Below are 22,982 nucleotides of genomic sequence, written 5' to 3' on the forward strand. Positions count from 1 at the left end.
AAATCAGGAACAAGTTTCTGATTGTGGGGACTGAAGTGGGATGTTGCAAAATGGGATGCGGTAGGTTACAGACTTTGACTCTGCTGATGGGAAATGCTACGCCACCCTCTGATGTACTGGAATCATCATCTGTGGATGGGGTTGCTGGTTCCAGGTTACTGAATGAGTAAACGTGCCAAACTGTAAAGAAAGAAAAACTGCCAAGAGTGATGCAAATCGGCGCACACACAGTGTCCGTGGTGGCCATGGGGCTGCCCGGGGCCCAGCTGCAGTGCCCGCCGCCTGCCTTGGCCGGGCTGCTCCCCGCCTCCGGGACAGCATGTGCTGGGGGGGCTTTGCCGGCCCACAGGCCAACGGCTGCCGGTTCTGACCCCGTGCTTTCCCGGTGTCTCTCCCCAGGCGGCTGGCTGCGGACACGGCGGGGGAGCGGTGGCGGCAGGTCAGGCGGGCCGTGGGGCGGGCGGCCCGGGCCGGGCCCCGCGGGGCAGGCCGCGCGTTCGGCCGGCGGCAGCTGAGGCGAGGCGCGCGCAGGCGCGGAGGGCGGTGGCCGCCGCGGAGGGGAGGCGGGGCGCGCCGCGGCCACTGGCGGGGCGGGCGGCGTCCAGGTTGCCATGGCGGCGGGAGGGGCCGGGGGAGCGCGGGGGCCGCCGGGAGCGCGGGCCGCGCCGTGCCGGTGGCGCCAGCCGGGGGCCGTAGCTGTGAGCGGCCGTTACCCGCCGCCTCTCCCTCAGGTGCCGCCCGCCGCCATGAGCAGCGGCGGCAGGAGGAGGAGGTTGAGGAGGGCCGCCCGCCTCGCCCCGCCGTCCTCCTCCAGCTCCGAGGGCGAGGAGCCCCTCAGTTCTTCCGGCTGCTCCCCGCTGTCCCCCGCGGCCCGCCCCAGCTCCCCGAGCGGCGAGGAGGAGGAGGAGGGGGCGGCGTGCTCCCGAAGCCGGGGAGGCCATAGGTAACGCCTGGGGCAGGAGCTCGGGGCTGCCCCTGTGTGGGGTGCTGGCCTCTGGCCTTGTCTCTCTCCGCGTGAGGCCTTTGCTGGGGACAGGAGGTTATTTCACATAAAAATAGATTTATTTGTGTAGATAAGCACTTTAGGCACCTTGTTCCCTTTTTGTGATGCTTTGGGACGTTGCAGGTTACAGCAGTCTTTTCTACAGGTAGTTGGGTATTTTTGTGGGTTCGTAAAATACCTCAGCTGTTGACCTGAGGCTCAAGGTCTTTGCAAGTTAAAAAGGTACAGCCATTCCTGTCATCTCTAAAATGTTCTTAGAGACTAAAGGGCTGTTTGGCCTAGTGCATATAGCTATACTCAGAGTCAGTCTTACCTTTGTGCATTGCACAGTTCTTCTTCCTGTGGCTTAATGTCATTCCTGTTTCGTTATATGCAATTTAATGTGTCTTCTTTCCTTTGGATTCTCCTCTGCCTGACAGGAGAATAAGTGATTCTTATTCCTTCCTTTAAAAGGAAGGGGGAAAAGCAGGCAGCATCTGCCTTATTCTGGAATACAGCCTTTGCAGTGGAAACTTCACGGAGCTGTGCAGAAACTGATGGGTGTAACTAGCCAGACTGAAGTGAGCCAGAGGTGCCAGTGGGGTAAGGGAGGGACAGCTGAGCTTCGCAGGGGTGCAGGGTTCTAGTGCGGTTCCCAAACTTCCATGGAGAGCAGTGAAGGAATATGGACCACACTGAACTTTTCTTAGAAGCATTTCACAAAGAAGGTGCTGAAAGTCCAGGGAAAGTGTTCAAATATAGTCAGAAATAGAAGCTTCAGAGTGAAAAGGCTATTAGCCGGTTTATGGTTCTTCCTGTTTGAGGTTTTCTGTTATCTCTCCTTTTACTGCTTCCCAGTAAGCAACTTTGTTCGTGTACATTGAAGTTCTTGAAGCACTCATTTCTGACTACTACATGTCTTTGCAGCTTGAGATGCGACTTGAAACAGCGCTCAGTTTTTGGGCCTGTTGCTGCGGTATTCCCTGGCAGCGGTAAAATGCAACTGAAGACGACCTCTGTTAGGGCCCGAGTTGGAACAATCTCATTAAGCTCTGCAGGCACAATACATACTTCACTCATGCAGACATTGCATCTGAATAATGCTGTTGCTGTGTTGTAATAAGCGTCTACCAAATGTTCTTACAGCAGCTTCCGTGTATAACTGCCAAGATCTCAGTAGTATAATAATAAAAAACCTTCTTATACAGCCACTACCCCCACACACATGTGCACATGCTGTCTCAAAGAGTCTTTTTGTTGTTGTTGTCCTCTTAAAACTGCACAAAAATCAGCTGGAGGCAGACATTTAATGTGGGAAATGCAATATTTGCAAAAGAGAAAGGCTGAAAACGAGGCCTTGTGTAATGGCCATAGGCATTTTCATACTTTCATTATGGATCAGTGTTATATTTGATGGCACGACGTAAGTGAATATATGGTGAATGATAATCGCTGTTTTCTATTAATCAGGCTTCAGTTCTAATGCCAGATGTATCTGATTTACTAGTTTAAAAACAAATGTGTGCTTCAGAATGCGGTACTTTCAAGAAGCCTGTTACTTTAATTATTCTGAGGAAGGTCATAGCTGTGAACATGCTAGCATTTCAGAAAATGGTCCCATGAAATTCAAGGTCTCTGTGGCTCAAGATAGGTAATAAGTGTGTCAGGGAGAATGCAGCTCGTGGCTGGGATGCACACTAGGAAGGGTTGTGTTCCAGTCTGTGCTCTGGTGCAACCTGAGAGCTTCAGGCACACTGCTACAGAAAAGGAGAAACGTTTCTCCCAACAGTTCTTCATATTGAGCTTGTGTTTTCCTCCGTTGAAACTCAATTTTCTGTTACTTTTTACTTGTATACAGTAAGTTTTTAATTTATTACTGTGCATTAATTTTTTTTAGAAGTTAACAGCTTGAACTTTACAAGTACTGATATAGGAAAACACATAGTAAATAATTTTTTTCTTAATTCATTCCTTTTACTAGTACTTATCCTCAGGTTGGTCTAATATGTCAGCATTATTCTAGTACAAGGTGCCATAATGCAAATTGTGCACAGCAAAAGAATGTATTGAGGAAGTATCTCTGCCCCAAACGTCAAGTCTGGACAAAGTTGCGTTGGTTTCCCGAATTTGAATGTGTAATACTTTTATCCTTATCTTTCATAAACTTTAAGAGAGTTGTTTTCTAACAAAATGTGTTACTATGCATTCTCAGGTTGCATCCCTTATTATATGTACCTGTTTAAAACCTCTCTCTTACATTTTGGTCTTTATTAACACTGTACCATAAAAGCCCTAGGGTGCCACAGAACATGTTGGACAGTGCTGGGCTTGGGTGTGCTTGGCCTGTGCTGCTTCTGCCCACGCATTGCCTGTGTGTCAGGGTGTCCTGTCAGTTCTGTTGTGCTACGTCTCTGTGGCAGCACAGTATAAAGAGGGTTGCAGGCTGAAGCTGTGTGGGGGGGAAAAAACCCCAACCCTTTTCCAGGTTCGTTTCAGCATGAATCTGTTCCCTTGGACGTGTCATGGCTTGACCAGCAAACGCTCACATCAGTGCACACACATGTGGGTAACAGCAACGGAGGAGCGTAGGGCTCCCTAGCACTGACATTGTCCCCAAATGCTTTGTATCACGGAGATCTATTCTAAAGATTTCTGAGACATAAACCATTTTGCAACAGGGTGTTGCTCTTCCTTGTGAATGTGTAATACTTCCATATTGATAAAAACCAGATATCTTATGCTGAAAAGATTTATTTCAGGAGCATTAACATAATAGGCTTGGTTGGATGCCTCTTCTGTAGCTTGAATTCAGCAAATAGAATTACTCACTGTCGTAAAGTAGGTGGGTATTTCCAGAGCCCATACATCCATATAAAATACTAAAGTGAAGTCTAATTTGTTGTTTTACATTGTCCTGTTGTTAAGAAAAAAAAAAAAGTCTATAAGAGAGAGGAAATATTATAAAGAAATCTATTGGCATGTTTTCAATTTTTGTTGATGCCGAGCCTAATATACTGCTTTACGTTTGAGATGGTACACGTATAGAATATTAAAAAGATATTTCTGGCCTGGGGCTAGGATTGCTGCATTATTCATGAGTAAAGAAGTTACGTGTGTGTTATGCAAGTATCCTATTAAAAGCCCAACAGAACCTTGTATAATATCAGCAAGTACTGTATGCAAGCTGTATTTCTAAAGTAGGTTTCCTGTGAAAGCTTTTTAGAGTGGAAGACTACCTGTTAGAGTGAATGGATTCTTAATGCTGAGGTTGCGTGCTATCATGAATCCAATTCTGTAGGACTTGAAAGAAGAAAAAAAATATTCTCTATTATCCTTTGCTCATGCTAAAGGCCACTTGATACATGGAACCGCTCTGTGACCAAGGACAGGATGCTAATGTTAAATCTCTGATTTCCCTCAGTTTCCATATGTGAGAAGGAAGGCGACACTGATGTTTCATGTTTTTTGTTTAGTTCATAAAAGGTAGTGTTTGAATCTGTTCCTCAGTTTAGAAGTCGGGGGGGGGGGGGGAAATGAACAAGTTAGAATTTAATAAGTAGAATGTAAAGGGGATGGTCACAGGTACACTATAAGTGCCATTTATCCATTCTGGAGATAACTAAGCAAGCAATAAAAGTATGTCCTTATTGTCACAATCTGCCATAAAAGAAACGTAATTTTTCAAGGCAGTGGCACTGCCTAACTTTTCAATTAAATATATCACATCAAATGTTTATCTACATTTCTCATTTTTAATTCAGGAAGGCTGAAGACTCTGAAATAGCAGGGGGAAAAAAAGAGTCACCTTTGAAAGACAACCTTTCACCATGGGAAGAATGGTTCATTGGCAAGGAGAAGGAACTGCGTGCCCGCTTACAAGCTAGAGCTGCAGAGGTGAATGCATCTAATAGGCTTGATGTTAAGTCTAATCAAAGATAGCAAGGGCAGGAATTATTTTTTTTTCTTAAATGGTTGTGGGAACACCAGTAGCTTCATCCACTATCTTTTAGTGTCTTGGGCCTCCGTAGTGTGTGGTTGACCATGCTGAAGTGATTCATGGTATGTGCATTCTCTTTTGCTGAATGTTATGTTTCATTGAAGTGGTGCTGTATAATATTTTGCTTATCCAACTGTCAGGTAATGTTTCAAGTTTAAAGGATTAAAACATATTGATATAATTGGTACCTTGATTTTCATCATGGGTACATAGGCCTGCATGTAGGTATTAAAACACGACAGGGTGTGTGCTGGGCGTAAGTATGCCAAGCTACTTGGTTAGATATGAGGCACAGTGTTGTTACCCTCTTAGTGTGTAATTATGCAACTGTTAGGTGTCCTTTCCCAGGATAGGTTTCCCTGTCCCAGCTTTTTTTCCCCTCCTATCTTTTGCCCCCTTGCCAATGAACAGTTCTTGAATACTGGGGCTTGGGCAGAATTAAGTAAGAACGCTATATGTTTTCTTGATTAATGTGTTTGTAGTTGCAGTTGATTAAATGAAGCTGTTGTTTAAAATCAAATTGGAAATATTGGGTAGTGGTTAGAATAATCACATCCAAGTTAGAGTATTTCTCACTTTAGTTACCGATTTACTATTTGACCTTGAGCAGTGTCTTAATCTTTCTGTGATTCACTTTATCTGCAAAGTGAACATAACATACAGCTGTTTTATGTGGGCTATCTCATGTTGTTTATAAAAGACCCACTGCTGGAAGGTTCTGGAACAGTCTTTTGGAGGTCAGCATAAGACCAAAATAGTTTGTTGAACTTGAGGAATATGTTTTGTTCTGTTAATATTCACCACACGTTTCATGACTTCCCCTTTAGATTCTGATTCTGCAATCATCTGTCTGTTTTGATACTTAAATATAAGAAAAATGAGCCAAAGTAATTTCTGGTGTCGTGTAGAAAATGTGGTTTGTATATGGACTTCTCATGTGGTCTTGATGAGGAACCAAAGCAATTTACTTCTGTGTATCACACAATAGTGTTCATAACTTCTACATTATATTTAGTACTGTATCTCAATGATACATTAAAAGCAGTCAAAGGACAAGCATTACTTAAAGCCATGTAGAAATCAGTGAAATAGGTAATTGTTTTATTTTTAATTCGTAGGATTTTGAGTATATTAGACGTTAAACTGCAATGTAGGCAACAAAAATAGCTTATATCAGGGAGAAAAATACAATCAACCTTTTTTGTAGGATGCCAGAAGAGAACAAAGTATGTGATTGTGGTATTAAAATGTATTACTATCTTTGCATATAAAAGTACGCTAAACTGATATCCTAAGAAACAGCTGTGAAGTCCCAGATCTTTGAAAATCTTTTCTAACCTAAATTATTCTCTGATACTGTCTTTTGCTCACAGCAGCACTAAGTCTGCCCTGAATGTCAGAAATGTGGGTAAATGCTTGGAGTGGATAGCGGATGGGGTGTTCTAAGGTACTTACAGTGCCATCACCTTATGCAGAAACCAGGATCCCTGCAATAGAGATGTCCCAGAACTGAAAGGAGGTGTTAGATGCTGTAAATTTGCCTCAGTATAGCAACAACTGTATTTTCAAACTATGTCTATATTGTGTTTTCTTTGTGCTGTCTGTAGGCTCCTGCTTTTTCTTGATGTCTTACTAAATTTAAATTCATTGTCATATGAAGAGAGGGTTCTCTCTGAAACTGACTGCAGTGTCGGGACCATAAAGTCAGTTTCATGGAAATAATTCCATCTATCTATGTTTGAAGGCGTGAACTTTCATTGGAAAACAGCACTTTGTGCTAATGATACTGTTAGAGAAGCCAGACATCTCAAATTGTTGTCTTGGTCGTGTTTCTTCTGTATCGGTTCATTTCCTTGGAGAGGTATAAGTGGTTGCATAAACACTGGATGTCCTATAAAGATACGTTGGAATTTCTTCTCTCATCTTCAAAATAAATTTCCAGTTTCCAGATTTGCTAAAATCTGCAATAATTTTGTCTTTTAATAAGCTTTGGGTTAAGCCCTGAAGTTCCAGTAGTTTGGTACTAAAAATCACAAGTGAGTAATACTACACTTAGCCTTTGATGCCTTCCTGAATGCAGAGCAGGACACCATGTAAAGTGTAAGTGTTGTAGAAAAGTACTGCTGCAAATTTAAGCTTGCACTGACTGAAAGGGCATTTAGATAAGCTGAGGAGTGTTTGGTTGTGTTGAATTGTTTCCAAAGCCTAATTAAAATACATGCTTCCAGTTCATATTCTAAAAACGATACATTTCCATTGATTGCATGAAATAATGTTTCTGTGTTGACTGTCATCAGTCTTTTCCAGAATCTTAATGAAGGAAAAATATCAAAATCTAATGCTTACATTGTTTTAACTGCAGCACTGTTTCCAGTATTGAGTGTATTGGTGTAGATGGTCATCACAGGTTTAAGTTGTATACTTTTTCTTCAATTAGGAAATACGTATGCAGCTTGAGAAGATGAAGGAAAAGCAAGAATATGAAAGGAGGAGAAGGATAGCTGAAGAGAAGCACAAGGAATGGGTCCAAAAAAAAAGAGAAGCGGTAAATATTGCTTTGGCCACAAATATTCTAGTGCGTTCCACGCTTAAGTAAACCGATGTAAAGTTTACTTAGACTGTTCGGACAACCGTGTTTTTAGTTTCCTGAATGAATGTCGGTTTCAATTGAAAATTATAAAACCACGCCAACACATATAAACGTTTTTCCAAGACTGATATTTTTTTTTTCCCCTCTCGAAGGTATAAAGAGGTTTCTTCTGTTTTCTGAGTAGTCAGATAACTGACAATTGGCTTGCATCTTGTGCAGTAGCCTTCTGCCAATTATAGCTGGGGTTCTGGTCTTCAGTATACCCTACTCTTTCTGACTTCCTAGGATCAATGCCCAAGCATTTTGGGTGAAGCGTACATCTTGACTGTATGCAGTGTCTTGTACACCAAGTAGAGCTAGAAGAAGGATTTACTTAAGTACCATTGTGGACAGGCAAATAGTATGGTAGAGTTTAGAGGGATAATTGAGGTGTGAGGCCAGATTCAGGAAATTCTCAGTAGACCACAGTTAGCAACTGGGAATTCATTTCTTCATCCAAAATGTCATTTCTGAGTGGGACCCAAAAATTGTTTAAGTTATCATGAGAGGGATGCTTGAGACCAAAGCAGACAGAATCCTGATCTCAGCAGGGCATACTGTACAGCTCTGTGTCACACGGAACAAGCATGTGTCCTGGGAAGCAGAAATGGGAACGTTTGGGAGGCTTGGGCTTGTTCAGCCCCTGGTAGTTCGTGGGCATATGTGTTCATTGTCTTACAGTCTGTAGCAATACCAGTTACTTACCGTTCTGTACTTATGGTTTGAAAAAAATCAAATTAAAATTGATTAAAAATATCACAATGGCACTAGTTGGGCTAAATATCCAGACCTAACACATCTGTCTTTACCATTTCACTCCTCCTTCAGATTCAGTCTGGAAGCACTAGAATAATCTGTGTTTGGATCTAACCTAATTATGCTTAGCTTCAGTGCTGACTGGACGATTGCCATAAACCCACCCCAAAACCAATCCTGCTCTAAGCATTTATTGTGATGTAGAAAGGATTTTTCCTTAGTAAAGTACACAGCAAAAAGTGGAAGACTTAATTCAGCACAAACAATGCAGTTTTCCTCTTCTAAAACACAAATTAAATTATAGGTGTCTGTAACTATTCATTGCCTTGAAGGGGTTTGGGCTGCCAGATAAAATTGTTCACAGTTCAAAACAGTGGAAATTCTCATGCTCTCTACTCCTGGTCTGTGCCCTCCCTGTCCTACACGCACACACACACACACACCCCCCGCACCCACCTTCAGCTTCTGTAAAATTCTACTTATTTGGGTCCTCCTTGGACCTTTGCCTTTGTGGATTTAATGATTAATTTCTTTTCTATTGTCAGTGGGAATAGGTCTTTTTTTATAGTAATCATATTACCCCAGAGGACAGAGGAGAAAACATATTTGTGTCTGGACTTTATCATATTATATTTTGGAAGGATAAGGTCATCCTTAGGCCATGTCCCAAGCTTTTACCAAAAGTAATCTGATTTTCATTTAAATCAGATGATTCATTGGCTAGTCTTTTCTGTAAACCACACTCAAATCAGGAACAAACTGAACTGGAAAGCTTAGCTGCCTTTAGGATATTAACATTTGTGCTGCACAGACCTTACCACTTCAAGTTTCCACAAGCTTATTTGTGGATCTGGACACTGACTGAAGGGTAAGTATGCCAATCCAGTGACTAAGAAGGTGTTTAAAATCGTGTGAAGGTTTCACATGAAGTTTAAGGTCAGATTCGTGAGCACTTACTGTTGCTGTGATTTTCTTGGGGAGCGTATATACATCTCATACATGGGAAAGCTCACGTCATTTCCTCCTAGAAGCATGAAAAGGTGCTCCTTCAGGCAAAACTCAGAGTATTCTTCACTGAAATGTGCGTGAAGCACTCGCCTTTTTCATATCTATTTACTGATTCTGAGCCCCTGTGTGTAAACTGCAGAAAATACTTTACTTGACAAGAAGCAGTACTTTCAGGGATGTTAACTCTATGATCTCCACAAGTCTGTATCCTTTCCCATTGCTGAACACTGTACTGACGAAGGACGTAAGCATGGTTGAGTGTACGTTAAACTTTTTCCATCATCTTGAGCATCCAGCACCAGCAGACGCTGCTGGAAGAATCTTCATACCATGAATATGAGAGACACTTCTGTCAGAAGTAGAATGTTTGTATGTGCATAGAAGAATTCTGCTGTTTTTTTGTATGCCAAGCCACCTTTCTTGCGTTTCGTTGCATGACAGTGTCAGTTGTGATGTTCTTACTCTCAAGTACAGTCCTTTAGGGTCAGGTTAGGGAGCAAAGCTCAAGTACTGTTTTTCTTCACTGGCAGGTTTGTGTTTTTTTTGTTGTTTAATATATGTTTAAAACTATATGCTGTGCAGGTTGTTTATGCTTCCAATCATTTTACATAAACTATTTTGCAAAGTAAAGGAATCATAACGATTTATTATTCTTCTATATAAATAGCTTTTGTGATTTTAAAGGTTGTAAATGAACTAGAAGTAATACCTTGAAATATGAGCTGTCAAAGAACATTCTAAGCTGTGAAATGGGTTTACCCAAATATGGCAAAATTTTGCAGCTCACTGGGAATTAAAAGCTTAATAAAATCAACTGTGAGGTGCTACCCCTGCCTTTACAATTTTCACTAACATACCAGATCTCTGCTGGAGAAAAATGCTTTTAGTTTCTCCTAAGGTTGAGTCATTTTGTGGGCAAATAGTAAATTGCCTGTTTGACTTGTTTTAGGTGTAATACAGCTCTATTTTTTAACAAGTCACAGGAGTATCAATCAAAGTATTTTAAAATATCTTCAAAGCTGCTTTTGATTTCAGAAGAAAATTTGCTTGAACACAACATGATTTTGTATGTAACCAAAACTTTTATTTCTGAGTTACTGTTAAATTTATTGATAAAAATGAGGTGGGTATGATTATATATGCTGAGCAAGCAAAGCTGGTGTTTAGTGTTCTGTTCTCATTATTAAATGAGTCTTGATTTAAGTGGAATGCAGAACTGGATATAGATCAGCAAAGCCATTAGAATCTGTCTTAATCTTTCTGGAATGTTGAAATGTGTGCTTGATTTCTAATTGCTGTACTTAAGCAGTTCAACTCCGGTGTTGTTGGAGTTGGTAAACTCCAGTTCGGTAAGGAGCTCTGTGTCAATAACTCAGAGCTGAATCGCGAAGCTTAAAAAGAAAAGGAATTGATGTCTTCAATCCCCATCTCATCATAGAACTAAACTTTGAATAGGTGTTGAAAACTAACTACTGTCACATTTCTTTAGGTTAAAATTGTTTGTGAAGGCCGGTTTTCTCCATGTCTGCTCATTCTGGCACTTTATGTGTGTGTTTTCTTTTTTTGGGGTGTGACCAAGAAAGGATCCATTCTTAATGAAATGAAGTATTTTATTGAAAATAAAACCAAAAGGTAAAGAATAGCTAGAATTTATCATTTAAAAAAAAATAAAAAAATTAAAAAAAAAAAAAAAGAGACCTTCAAGGTCTATCACTTCATGTTTGTGTGATGCCCTGTAGATACTGAACAGGTCTTAACTTTGGTCATTGTTCTCCACCGAGTAAGTTTAAAGAAACAAAGAACAGCCAACCGATCTCTCATCTTATCCCCCTAAACTGTGTCTTGTCGTTATTGGAATTGAGGGACCTACATACGTGATACATTTTAAAAGTCTTCTCTCCATAGTGGCATCTTTGTGATTTGTGTCTTGTCAAATGCATTCTTGCTTAACAAACAAAAGTTTTGTGACTCTTTGGCTTAGCAGGCTGTAGGTGGTATGTAGACTGTTTACAGACTTGGGTAAATTACAGTTTAAGGAGGAAGAGAAAAAGTACTGCTTAAGATCTATATTTGGGTATCACGTTTCCGGTACCTGCCAAGGATATTTTTCTCTCATCTAAATTCTGATGGATTAATATGTGATGATAAAACTCTGGCTGGGTATAAATTATGGGAAAAAGAAAAAAGGAAAAAAAAGGTGATGGGTGAGGTCGTAGATGTTCAGAGTCGATGGTTCATTTATACTTTGTTTTGTAGTGCTTCCTTTGAAGACCACCACTATTCAGAATTTTTCTAGTATGGTTCAGTTTCAAGGTCCTTCAGAGTGTGACCAGGCGCTTGTTCCACTGCCTGATAATTTACTGTGTTCTACTTAATGGAAGTTTCTGGAGATGCTAGACAAAAGCTTCTCTTCTGTTTTCAAAAATATGTAAGCTGTTGTCTGAACCCAGTGTAAGCGCTGCTGAACAATAACTAAACCACTGTTGTGTTATCAATGCTGTTTTGGTTGCAGATCCAAAACATAGCATCGCAGGAGCTGCTATGAAGAAAATGAACTCCGTCCCAGCCAAAACTCAGTACATGTATGTAATACGTGTATTTGCAACAATAACTGAAATCTCAAAAGCAGAATGCTTGCATCCCAAAATAATTGTAATTCTGAAACTCATCTACTTAGCATCCTTTAGTCTTTAACTTGCATGTAATACTTAATGCTACGTTAATGTGATACCTAGCAAAGCTGTAAGAGTGCAAGTAGTAAAGTTACACATTTTACATTGGAAAAATGAATTATGCTAATACCAGTCCTAATTTGACTGTGGTGTTGCTAATACTTTCTGCATTGTTGAATAGATATTAAGGCATTTTTTTTTTTTTCTTAAAAGTAAATATGAGCGAAGCAGGCATTAATCATAGAACCTTGGTGTTCAACTTTTTATTTTGTTGTTCATGTTTTCTTTCATTAGGTCCCCATTACATACTGAAAAAATACAATTTTAACAGAGAAACGGGTACAGGATGGGAAAATTATGGTTTGCTTTGTAATTGAAAACTTTGTTCTTACAATGATGTTTCTATTGGCTGATTTTCTTTATAAGAAGCAAAAAAGTAAGAAATATGAAGCCCTAGAACCAACATGCTATAAAATGGTGAAAGACAATGTTCTTGGAGCAGACTTGCCTTTCTTGGTGTGCGGCGTGATTCCTCCCAGAAGAGAGGCCTAGATTCCAACTTATTCCAAAGACTTTCTGTTCAATGCATACTTTATCTCATCACTGTTAAGACACAAATTGTTCAGCAGCTTGAGCATGGCTTTCAAGTTAAAAAGTTATGCTCGCTCTTGCTCATTTTCCTTCATCCAATGAACTGTTAATTATTTCGTGAGGAGTGGGACAGCTTCAGCAGAACGGGTGGAGAATCCTGTCATCCCAGCCTGCAGCATGGTAGACGGAGTCTTCTCTCCGCAGTGATATGTGTTAGTTTGAATCCCCTCGGGCAGAGAGGTAATGAAATCCGGATCTTCCCAGTCCTAGGTTAATGTTCTAACAGCTGAACTATTGTTCTGACTCAAAGCAGTGGTTGCTGCCTGGTTTTATGTAAAGCCTGATGTGCTGTGGTTTTTGCTGACAGTTTAGACTTGAAAGAGGTGCTGAGGTGTTCACTTTTTTCAGGACTGAACCCTTTTAAGAAATGCATTTGTGAGGGAAGCTTAAATATCTGGCATAAAGACTTTCCAATCTTGAGAACCTACGTTTCAGAATTCAAATTTTACGTTGACACGCCCAAGTCTGTCTTGAGATATGTAAACTTTTTCTGTAACTCTGGGCTTAATTTCTTAAGGGATTTTTCTGTCTGTTGTGGTTTTGTCAGCATCTAGACCAGGAGGCTTTTTTTTTTTTTTTTTCCTAGCACAGTGTTGATACATCTTTACACAAAACTTTTCTGTCAGGTCATGCGCAGCCAATACCATGGTTACAATTTTAGGTTGTATCTGAATCTTAATTGTTTCCAGACTTACCCTTAGATTTCTGTAAGTAGAATGCACTAATTTCTCAGTGTTAGAATGAGTTTTAGATAGACTTGTGGAGGAGGAATTCAGGGTGGCAGATGATTAAAATATGAGTGCTGGTGTAAGTCAGCAGTGTTCATGAAGTCTGTGTTCTTTTGAAGACCCCGAGAGTGTTCAGGGACAAGTACACGAAGACTTTCTGCTTGTCATTTACGTTGAGTACCCACATGAAAGGAACACAATTAGGGACAAAGATCCACGTATGCAACCATCTTAAAATTCTCCAATTACTAGACTGCAATGGGGTCTGCATTGACTTTGTGTGAACTTCAGCAGTAGTTATAAACCTGCCTGTCAGTAGGCAGCTGCAGTCCAATGTTGTTTCGCTGACCTCCTTTCTAGGCTCTTGTTCTTTTACATGTCGGTTCTGGAGAGATTAAAGAAGTATTTTTGTGGGCGGGCTAGGCTTGGTGACTGAGCTGTGTAAATAGGGCTAAATTGAAAAGATAACAACAATTGGCCAAACAACCCAGATTTCTGAGGCAGCTAAATGTGATGGACGTTCAGGATTACTATGAGGATAAATGAGGAAATTTGGACGTATGTTCTGCTGTTGGCAGTGTGGACTTTTCCTATATTTTGCTATCAGTCAGCAAAAAATTATGCTGGAATATGGTAGCTAAGATGTTAAAGCAAACAGCTGTGAAATAGAACCATCAGTTATCTCTGAAAAGAAAATGTTGTCACATTCTGCAAACCAGAAAAAGGGGAAGGATTGCTGTGAGAAGTATCTTAAAAACATAAACCATATATTCTATTATATAAACCATAATATTTCTATTCAGTGACAATCTACATAGAAAATGCAGAACAGAAAGCAGCTCTGCACTATACCCTTTCCAGCCTTTCATTTAATCATTGATATAAAAATACAGAAATACATATTTTATTAATTTTCTTCCAGTTGGATATAGTGTCTCTGTTTCAGTGGCAGTTGGGCTTTTTTCTGTCTGGACAGTTATTTAATATTTCTACCTTCTAGTGGGAAGAGTGGGATGCTTCAAATTTCAAATTCCTTTGACAGTTCTCCACATGTACATAGGTCTGATTTTTCTTGAAATGTTAGTAGTCCTGTTGATGAGACATTGGTTTGGTACTGACTCAGTGAGACACATGCAGCCTACTGAGTCACCATCACGGCTTTGTGGGACGGCTGGGTATGTTTTGGGTGGGGGATTTCCAAGAACTGACCCAGCCCAGGCTTCATTAGGTTCCGAGCCTTGGTAGGATCACATCCCAGAGCAGTGAACCCGCAGGGTAGATTTGTATCCTTTCTCCTTAATAATGTGCTTGGGTGGGGTGGAGGGAGAGCAAGCCTTTCTTGCCAGGAGTAGTAATTGGATGTTTTACAATCAATACCTTAATTTATGTAATACCTGTAATCATATTTTTTTAAGTATGTAAGTATGCAAGTGGTTTAGTGAATAGGTCATGTCTATTTTGAACACAGGATCAAAGAGAATTTTTAAAACCCAATCTGACAACACTAAGCATAAATAAATTATGTAATTTCCCTCCCCCCATATATATGTGGAAGGAGGATTGAAGAACATATACATTAATATGCACATTCCTAGCATTTTTGATAGACTTACATAAGGGAAAGTAATGAGGATGAGGGGAAGCTGGGAAGGCCAGGGTGACAGGAGCTTGACATGAAACAGGTTATTAAAGCAGCTGGGAATGTGGTATACACTAACTTTGTGAAGGAAAGTGCTGTTCTGTGCGTGAGAGAAAGAGGAAGCATTTCTGATTTGTCTGCAGAATAATTTCTAGGCAGCTGCAAAGTCTGCAATTCTGCGGGGAGTCTCTCCGTCTCAAGGATGTCTCGTTGGAAGTAAAACTTAGCAATAGTTGTGGCTTTCATGGTAGTGTGCATGGCATATTATTGTTTACATAGGACCTTGATTTAACTTTGGGTCAGCCTAGATAGTAGCTGAACTCGTCTGAAGTATTGTGATTAAAGATACATAATTTCAGAAACTGCCTTTTAACTACAGTCTTTAGAAAGGTTTTTAGTCTATTTTCTGCTTATAATTGTTGTCCATTATTGAACAATTCCCCTAGGTATGGAAGGGGCCCATTTTTTCCTGTTTTCTCCTATACTTATTTTCATGCCTGTTATGTAATAAGACCCTTAGCTAAGGACTGTAGCTTTGAAAGATCCTTAGTTTTGTAACTTGCTTTCATGTACAACAGAGATAAGCCAGCAAACAGCAAAAGATCTGAATCTTTGTAAGCCACCTTTGCCAATGGTTTTAACTCACTGTTTTAGCATCTCTTTCTCATCTGAATTAATGCTTTTTATGTGCCCCGGACCACCACTGTCTTGAAACAGGAGTTGTTGAGAGATGCACGTAGGGGATATTTGGTAATGAAGGGACAGAGGAACAGCTCTGAAGAAGAGATTAGGATGAATTTTAGACTGAGGAGGAGGAGAAGCTTAGACAATTGGTTATTGGTTTTTCAGGCAGGTGATACTTAAGATCTGCATAATTTGCCAAAAATAGATTATTTTTCCTTTTTAATGTATTTAAGCATGGAAGGGTTTGTTTCATGTAAGGAAACATCTTGTTTCCATTCTTCACTAGTACAAAAATATTTCAGAATCTCAACTTCTTTTTTCTGGAATGAAGTTCTTTTTTTCATTGGTTTTAACTGTAAATAGTAATTGTATCAACTGTACAGGCCTTACAGTGTTGTGAAATGATATTGTTTATGACATCCATTATTTTGTATTTCTGTGGAGTTTTACATTCCAGAATATGCTTGGAAATGGAGTGTATTCATATCTGACCTTTTTCCCTACAGAACAGATTCAGCTGATGTTTGCTGGAATATATTAGAAGTAAAAAAAAGGGAAAGCACACCAACCACCCCCACCCCCCCACCCCAAACCAATGAAAAAATACACTTAATAGCTAATTGTTTTGTGAAATGGTGTGCAGTGTGCACGCAAATAGCTGTTTGTCATCAGATGAGACTATTTGCCAAGAGTATACCAAAACAGTGGTGCTGAAGGTATCGTCATGGTTTAGATGAAGAAAGTTTATCTCGGAGGTTATGGTAAATACAGTTAATAAGGCATAGCTTGTAAAAGGAGTGTGTGGGGGGGGGAAACGCTACAATTAATGCATAATTTAGCTGCTGATGTTAAAATTGTAGTAACGCTTCCAGTGTTGACACAGAATGGGACACACCAACTCAAGCAGTTCTGTCAACTGGCTTCTGATAAGAAGTCTGCAGTTTAGCATTATGACATGTTCAGAAAAGGTGAATGCCAAGCATAAGCTAAGATTATGCTTAGAATGACTTCTTTATCGCTATGTCATGTAGCGTGGATAAGGATTCAGACATGAAAGCATTTATTATCCCGTAGTATTTCTTGCAAAAAATTACCAAATGTTTTAACGTGAAAGCACTGTATTTTCTCTTTAATGGCCCTGTATTTGCACCTCCTCATCTCATCCAATAAATGGCAGAAATGAGTTAATGTTTTGCAGGGCAATATAAGCTGAAGTTTTTATTCTGTATGGTACTACTTTATTAGTATATGGGTAAGTGTAGTTATGGGGGACAAAGACTGAACTAGCAGATACCCTATTTAGGCCAGGCTGAGAGGATTGTGCTGGTTGTCAGTGCCAGTATTATGCCTTCTGCTTCATTATGCATAATTGGATTTTCCAGAAGGGCAATAAATCTGGAGAAAAGGCAGAGGAGGGACCCATGGGGGGAGCAGGGCATAGGTCCATTTTTCTGCCTTTTTGTGCTTATAAGAGGTAAAATGGAAAGGCAAGTATATTCCTGTTCTTGTAAATGTGCTTTTCCTCTTTCCCATTTATTTATTGTACTTTGCAGTTGTAATTCTAGGCATTTGACACCCATACAGCCAACTAGTGATTCTGAGTCAGCATAATTTCCTGCTAAACTACACATCTTTGTTCAAGGGGAGTATGCGAGGGAGCATACAAGAAAAAGATTTATCAAAAGAAAAACAACGTTTTTATTCAACAGTGGTTTTTTTATAAAGTGAAATCTAATCTCAAGTCTAATGCTTGTCCTCCAAGTCATGCACACAGCTTTTCTGGCAAAGATTTTTGATTCTACGTGTGTATGCATGTTCTTCAGAGCTAAGCAAAATAAGCAGAAGTGGCACTGAATCAGTAGAATCCCAGACATTTCATAAATGTTACAGGGAATAGAAGTGAGAGCTAGTGTTATTCTTCAGATGAAAAATACCTCCTCTCCAGATCATGAAAAGGCCATCAGTAGTGCTTTCTCACTTAAAGAATGGTTCCCAAAACAGTGTTTGTACTCTTAGATACACACACACTGAAAAGACGTAGAAGTGAACAACACCTCTGTGTATTGTATCTTCCAAATTATGCAGGCAGCAATTTCACTTTGCATTCCGTTACCACTTTTTGTCTGCCTTAGAATGTGTTTTCGGAGAAATGCATAGATTGATTCATAGAAGTCCATGTGTGAATAAAATAAAAATATAAAAAATGTAGAGAACACCACAAAATATGAACTGGATTCTCATGTGAACTTCTTATTGTTGTATCAGTTGTGCTCAAGTGCTGATCAATCTGCACATCTCAATGACACTTAAAAGAGGGTGGTTGGCCTCACCTCTCTTTGGAACTGTAGTTTGCTCTGGATTCACTGAAAATTTAAACTTTTAAAACCATTGTCAAGAAATGCAAAATATATTTTGTCCTAAGAAATATTGAGAAGTGTCTGAAGTGGTGTAAAAGCATCTGAATAAATTAAACGGAGTAGCAAACGCGATAGCATACGGAGTCCTGAAAGTAATTTTTTTAATCATGTTTTGTGACAGGTTTATGTGTTTAAAACTATTTTTTCTGGATGGCGATGAATAGTTCTGTCTTCAAAAAGCTTACAATATGATTTTATTTTTCGGGGTTACGATAACTTTATTTGTAATTGCATGACAAAATTAACTGTATTCTGCAAAAGAATTTCCCATTGAAATACACTGAAGCGTTTCTACTCTGTCTTTTTGATCTGTTTCATGTAGGAAAGAAGGGAAAGGGAACGAAAGCTGAGCAAAGAAATGGCAGAAAAAGCCACAAGGGAACTAGAAAAAATGCAGTTACAAGAAAAGGCTGAAGTAAAATATAAAGAGTGGTTAAAAAAGAAGAGAGCTGAAGAGGCAGAAAAGAAGAAGAGAGAAAAGGTATTGATCAAGTAGTCATTTATTTGGATGAGGTTACCTAATCTGCAACTGATGTTAAATATATTGGGTAAATCAATTAGAATTTGTCAAATGACAGTGTTGTACTTGACAAAAAATTTCAAAATTTTTAATGTTAGTGCATTGCAGACATCGATGTATGGTCAGCAAAGCAAGATGGATATTAATGCATTTTTGGTAAGTCTTTGCAAACCCACTGCAATTGTGATATGGTCGGAGAAAGAGAAACACAAACCACACGGTGCACCTTTATTAGTCGGTCCGTGGCAGGGTGACACACAGAGACAGCATGTGGCGTTAAGTGCTTTTTTCTCCCAGCACCACCATTATATTCTTATTAAACTTGTACATATTTCTAATTAAACACATTTTTCTTCATCTCTGGCTATACCAATCTGATGCTGGGAGTTCTAATATAAATGTTATTTCATATTAATCAATCACCTATGTATTTTTATAGTGAGCTTCAGAAGACCTCTTACTGTAAGCTGCCAAAAGTATGGGCTTTGAGGTCCTCTAGTTCACTAGAACAAATGGCCTAACAAGGCAGCACTTGCAGGAGTTGTCCAGAATTTCTCTGAAAGTCCTCCGAGCCTCTAAAAAACACAGCACGAGGACTTTGGAAGCCAAGAAAATGAAAGTTATCAGGCAGATTTTAACCACATGCATTCTTTTAGTCACATCTTCATTATGCAGGTTCTTATAAGCTATGCTCACAGTATTGATTCAACTTAGTTGAAATCCAAATGCCATGCCTAAACATACTGGTTTACTTCTGATTAATGGTTCCCCAAGCCTGCTGGCAGGCTTGGAGGCCACCCAGTCATGGCTGATAGAGGGCTGGATGAATATGGATAAATGAGAAGAGTGGACAGCTGTCCCAGATGCAATAGCCTCTTTAGGCTAACTGCAGCACGGTGGGTTCTGGTCACCTGCCCATTATGTTCAGAATATCTTCTACGTGTAGCCTTCCAAAAGATTTCTGAGAGCTTTTTTCTCAGAGAAACACTGGATTAATGTGGAGGTTGATTATTTTCTTTTTTTTTTAGACTTAAAGAAAAAATGTGCAACTTTTCTATTGGCAGGAAAATGTATTTGCTTTTGTAAACATATTTTAAATACATCCAGTAGTCTGGGAATCTACAAAAGATTTATTTAGCATTTTGTGTATATTGTACAGAGATTTGTCTGTAAGTGTCTTAGATTTTTAATTTTTGTTGTATTCTTAGGAAAAAGAAAAAGAAAGGGAAGCTGAGCTACAGGAGAAGAAAGCAAGATCAGAGAAGATCTTTAAGGAATGGCTACAAAATGCTAGAAATAAACCACGCCCTGCTTTAAATGGTTACAGCTTCCCATATGGGAAGTCTGCAGGTTTGTACTTCTACTACACGTATGTAGTGACTCAGTCTGTGGTTCCTTCCCTCTAATCTTTTAATGTAAAATGAAGCCTGTTTAAGGTTTTCATCCAGTGTCTGATTTTGGCACATTGGAATGAGTATCTCGTATGATACAAGTCAAGAGAAGCTTTTACTCTCAGACCCTTTGTGCATTTTTTGTAGGCCTTTGTGTTATTTGGGACGAAAATTATATTTGAGAGAGTAATGTGGCATGCCAAATTATAACTGATTTTGATGTCATTTTCCTTCTCGGGCATAGGAATGACTAGAGCAAATTACTGGTTCCTGTGAAGGAAATCAGTTACGTTAGCATCCCTGTAAAGTTAGTGTTTGTGTTACAGAAGGTGTGTGCCACCTTACCGCACCTGAATCCTCCTTAGAAAAGAGGTGGGTTTTTGAGATGCAGAGATTTGAAGAGGCTGACAGAAGTCCTGTCTGAAAAAGGAGATGTGGGAATCAACCTGTGTTCTGAGCTAAGATTTCCTTTTTATTTAACTATACACCTGCATCACACCTTCTTGGCTTCTGTAATCCTATTCCTTTTTTGTTTCAAAGGGAAGTGTTAAAGGGAATGCCGTTGATAGTGTGGTCTTTTGTGAGTCTCACTTTATTTTGGGGTTTCTTTTTGTCATCCCCCATGGTACAAAATCAGGAGAGCAGTAAGAAATAGTATTGCATTTTACATTTGAGTGCTTAATTAAATTTTCTTCAAATATATATAAATATATATATTTTCATCAAACTAAAATCATTGTTACTTGAATTAGCAACAGAAAATATTTTGGGACCTAAATTCCAGGCTCTGAATGTTTAAGGAAAAATGCGTAAAGCGGGTGAACAACCTTTGCTCTTTTGCTTACAGCTGTTTATAGACGGTAATACACTTTGCCTTTTGTTTTAGACCTCCATTGCTTCCCCACAGCTGCAATCACTTCTTTAAGTGATTTTTGAAAAATATTTCTTTACTCATTTGTGTTAGTGCAATGGAATATATTACAGACTTTGTTTTACTCAACCATGTAATGTATTCACTGAAATGTCACTACAGACAAATGACTGATAGGGCAGCATGTGCCTTCTGTTGCATTTTAGGCTTTCTGATATTGCTTTATGGGCCCTAGGTTTTTAACTGCAGATTATTAATGTATGTGCATAATTGGTGTATTGTTCTCCTTGATAAAATGAAGAATAACGATTAAGCAAAGATGGAAAAATGTGAGCTTTGACTATGCAGTGACAGGAAATTTTATTAATAAATGCTTTGAAATAATGCTAACTAGCCAATTTGTAGACATTTACAGCTTTTAAGTATAGAAAGGACTGAGCATTCTGTATGTTACAGAGCATTCAACCTGCTGCTTGTTTTAAATAGGGGTGAAGAATATGTGAGTTGTTGGTTTAAAAAAAAAAAAAGTGGAAGATTTATTACTTTGAATCATTTAAATTGTGATGTGCCTATGCTGTCTTCCTCTCAAGATGATGTATCTTTTTTAGTCCAGATAATTATAACTGCTTGCATTGTGAAGCTTGTAGTGTAAGTATTCCTTTTTAATTATGTGTAATTTCTAAATGTTTTAGGGTGTGCTGATGGAAACTCATATCCAGCTCCAACATATTGTAACCCCATTCCTTGGAAACCTGTACATGTGCCTTCTCCAAAGGAAGACAGAGTTCTTACAGTGAAGAAGAGTAAGAGACCTGTATCATGTCAGTCACATGCATCTTCGCCTATGGTAATTTATAAGCACAAGAGCAACCCTTGTGTTGGATCCTTGTGCAGAAAGCAGTTATAGTACAGCAAACAAAACTATTATGATCTTGAGTGAACTGTGCCATAAATGTGAAGTTATATGCAATTATATGTCCAAAACAGGCTGCTTTCTTATTATTATTTCTGTGAACAGGTTTTGTGTTTACAGCTAACTGACTGATCAGCTTTTTTATATGGTTTTTTAATATGTTGCATTTTAGTAAAAAAAAAAGGCATATTTAGCCAATCATAATGGGACTGTATCTCAATACTAATAAAACGCACAAGATTATTTCTTCCTTTCCTCCTCTTTTGTTGGTGAAGGAGTTTTTTTGTGTATGTGATTATTCTTTTGGGCAAAGTATTACTTGGTTATTTTAAAGATGCTAACTTATAACAGACTTTAAAACAATTCTTAATGTGGAAGGGATTCAAGGCCTGCATGCAGTTGCAGGGCTGTAATGTCATTCATATTGCAGGGATATAGTGGGATAGCTTACATCACTGGAGTGCTGCAATGGATGGTTGCAGGCTCTTTGAGGAAGCACAGGCTGGCACAGTGAGGAGGAGGGAGACCAGGAAGAACGCATGAAGTGTTGCCTGAGGACCGATCATTAGCCAGCTGAAACCTAATGAATTAAGATTACAAAGGGAGACCAATGTTGGACTGAGCATCTGCTACAGACCACCTGATCAGGAAGAAGTGTGTGACATGATTCAGGCAGTTGGAAAAAGCCTTAGGCTTCTATCCCAGAGTTTCAGGGAGACTTGAACCACCCTGAAATCTGCTGGAAAGGCTACACAGCAGGGCGCAAGCAGTCAAAGGGAGTTTCTGGAGAGCATTGGTACCTTCCTGAACTTCCTGACGTAGCTGGTAGAGGAGCTGACAAGGGGAGGCTCTTCACAGAACTTGATATGATGTACAAACATGGGAGAACTGGCCCGGGACGTGAAGGTTGGGGGCAGCCTTGCTATAATGACCGTTGGATGGTGGATTCAGGATCTTGGAACAAGTAGCAGGATCACAACCCTGAACTGGAGAGAGAAGAGCAGATTTTGTTCTGTTCAGGATCCTGCTTGCAAAAATCCCATAGAGTATGGTCAGGGAGAGAAGAAGAGTCCAGGAAAGCTGGTGATTTTCAAGGTTTGCTTCCTCCAAGCTCGAGGATGGTC

General features: G+C 39.6%; 1 protein-coding gene across 1 annotated transcript; it reads left to right on the forward strand.

The window, feature by feature from the left end:
• The first annotated feature begins 651 nt into the window (after positions 1–651).
• On the forward strand, positions 652–22,108 carry CCDC34 (coiled-coil domain containing 34). Its single transcript, XM_037402990.1, has 6 exons — positions 652–943; positions 4,744–4,876; positions 7,417–7,524; positions 18,486–18,644; positions 19,892–20,033; positions 21,638–22,108. The coding sequence occupies exons 1-6, from the start codon at positions 747–749 to the stop codon at positions 21,850–21,852; spliced, it is 954 nt and encodes a 317-aa protein (XP_037258887.1). The 5' UTR covers positions 652–746; the 3' UTR covers positions 21,853–22,108.
• The last annotated feature ends 874 nt before the right edge of the window (positions 22,109–22,982 follow it).

The sequence above is a fragment of the Falco rusticolus genome, chromosome 10 (assembly GCF_015220075.1).
Source record: "Falco rusticolus isolate bFalRus1 chromosome 10, bFalRus1.pri, whole genome shotgun sequence".
Taxonomy (NCBI): Eukaryota; Metazoa; Chordata; class Aves; order Falconiformes; family Falconidae; genus Falco; species Falco rusticolus.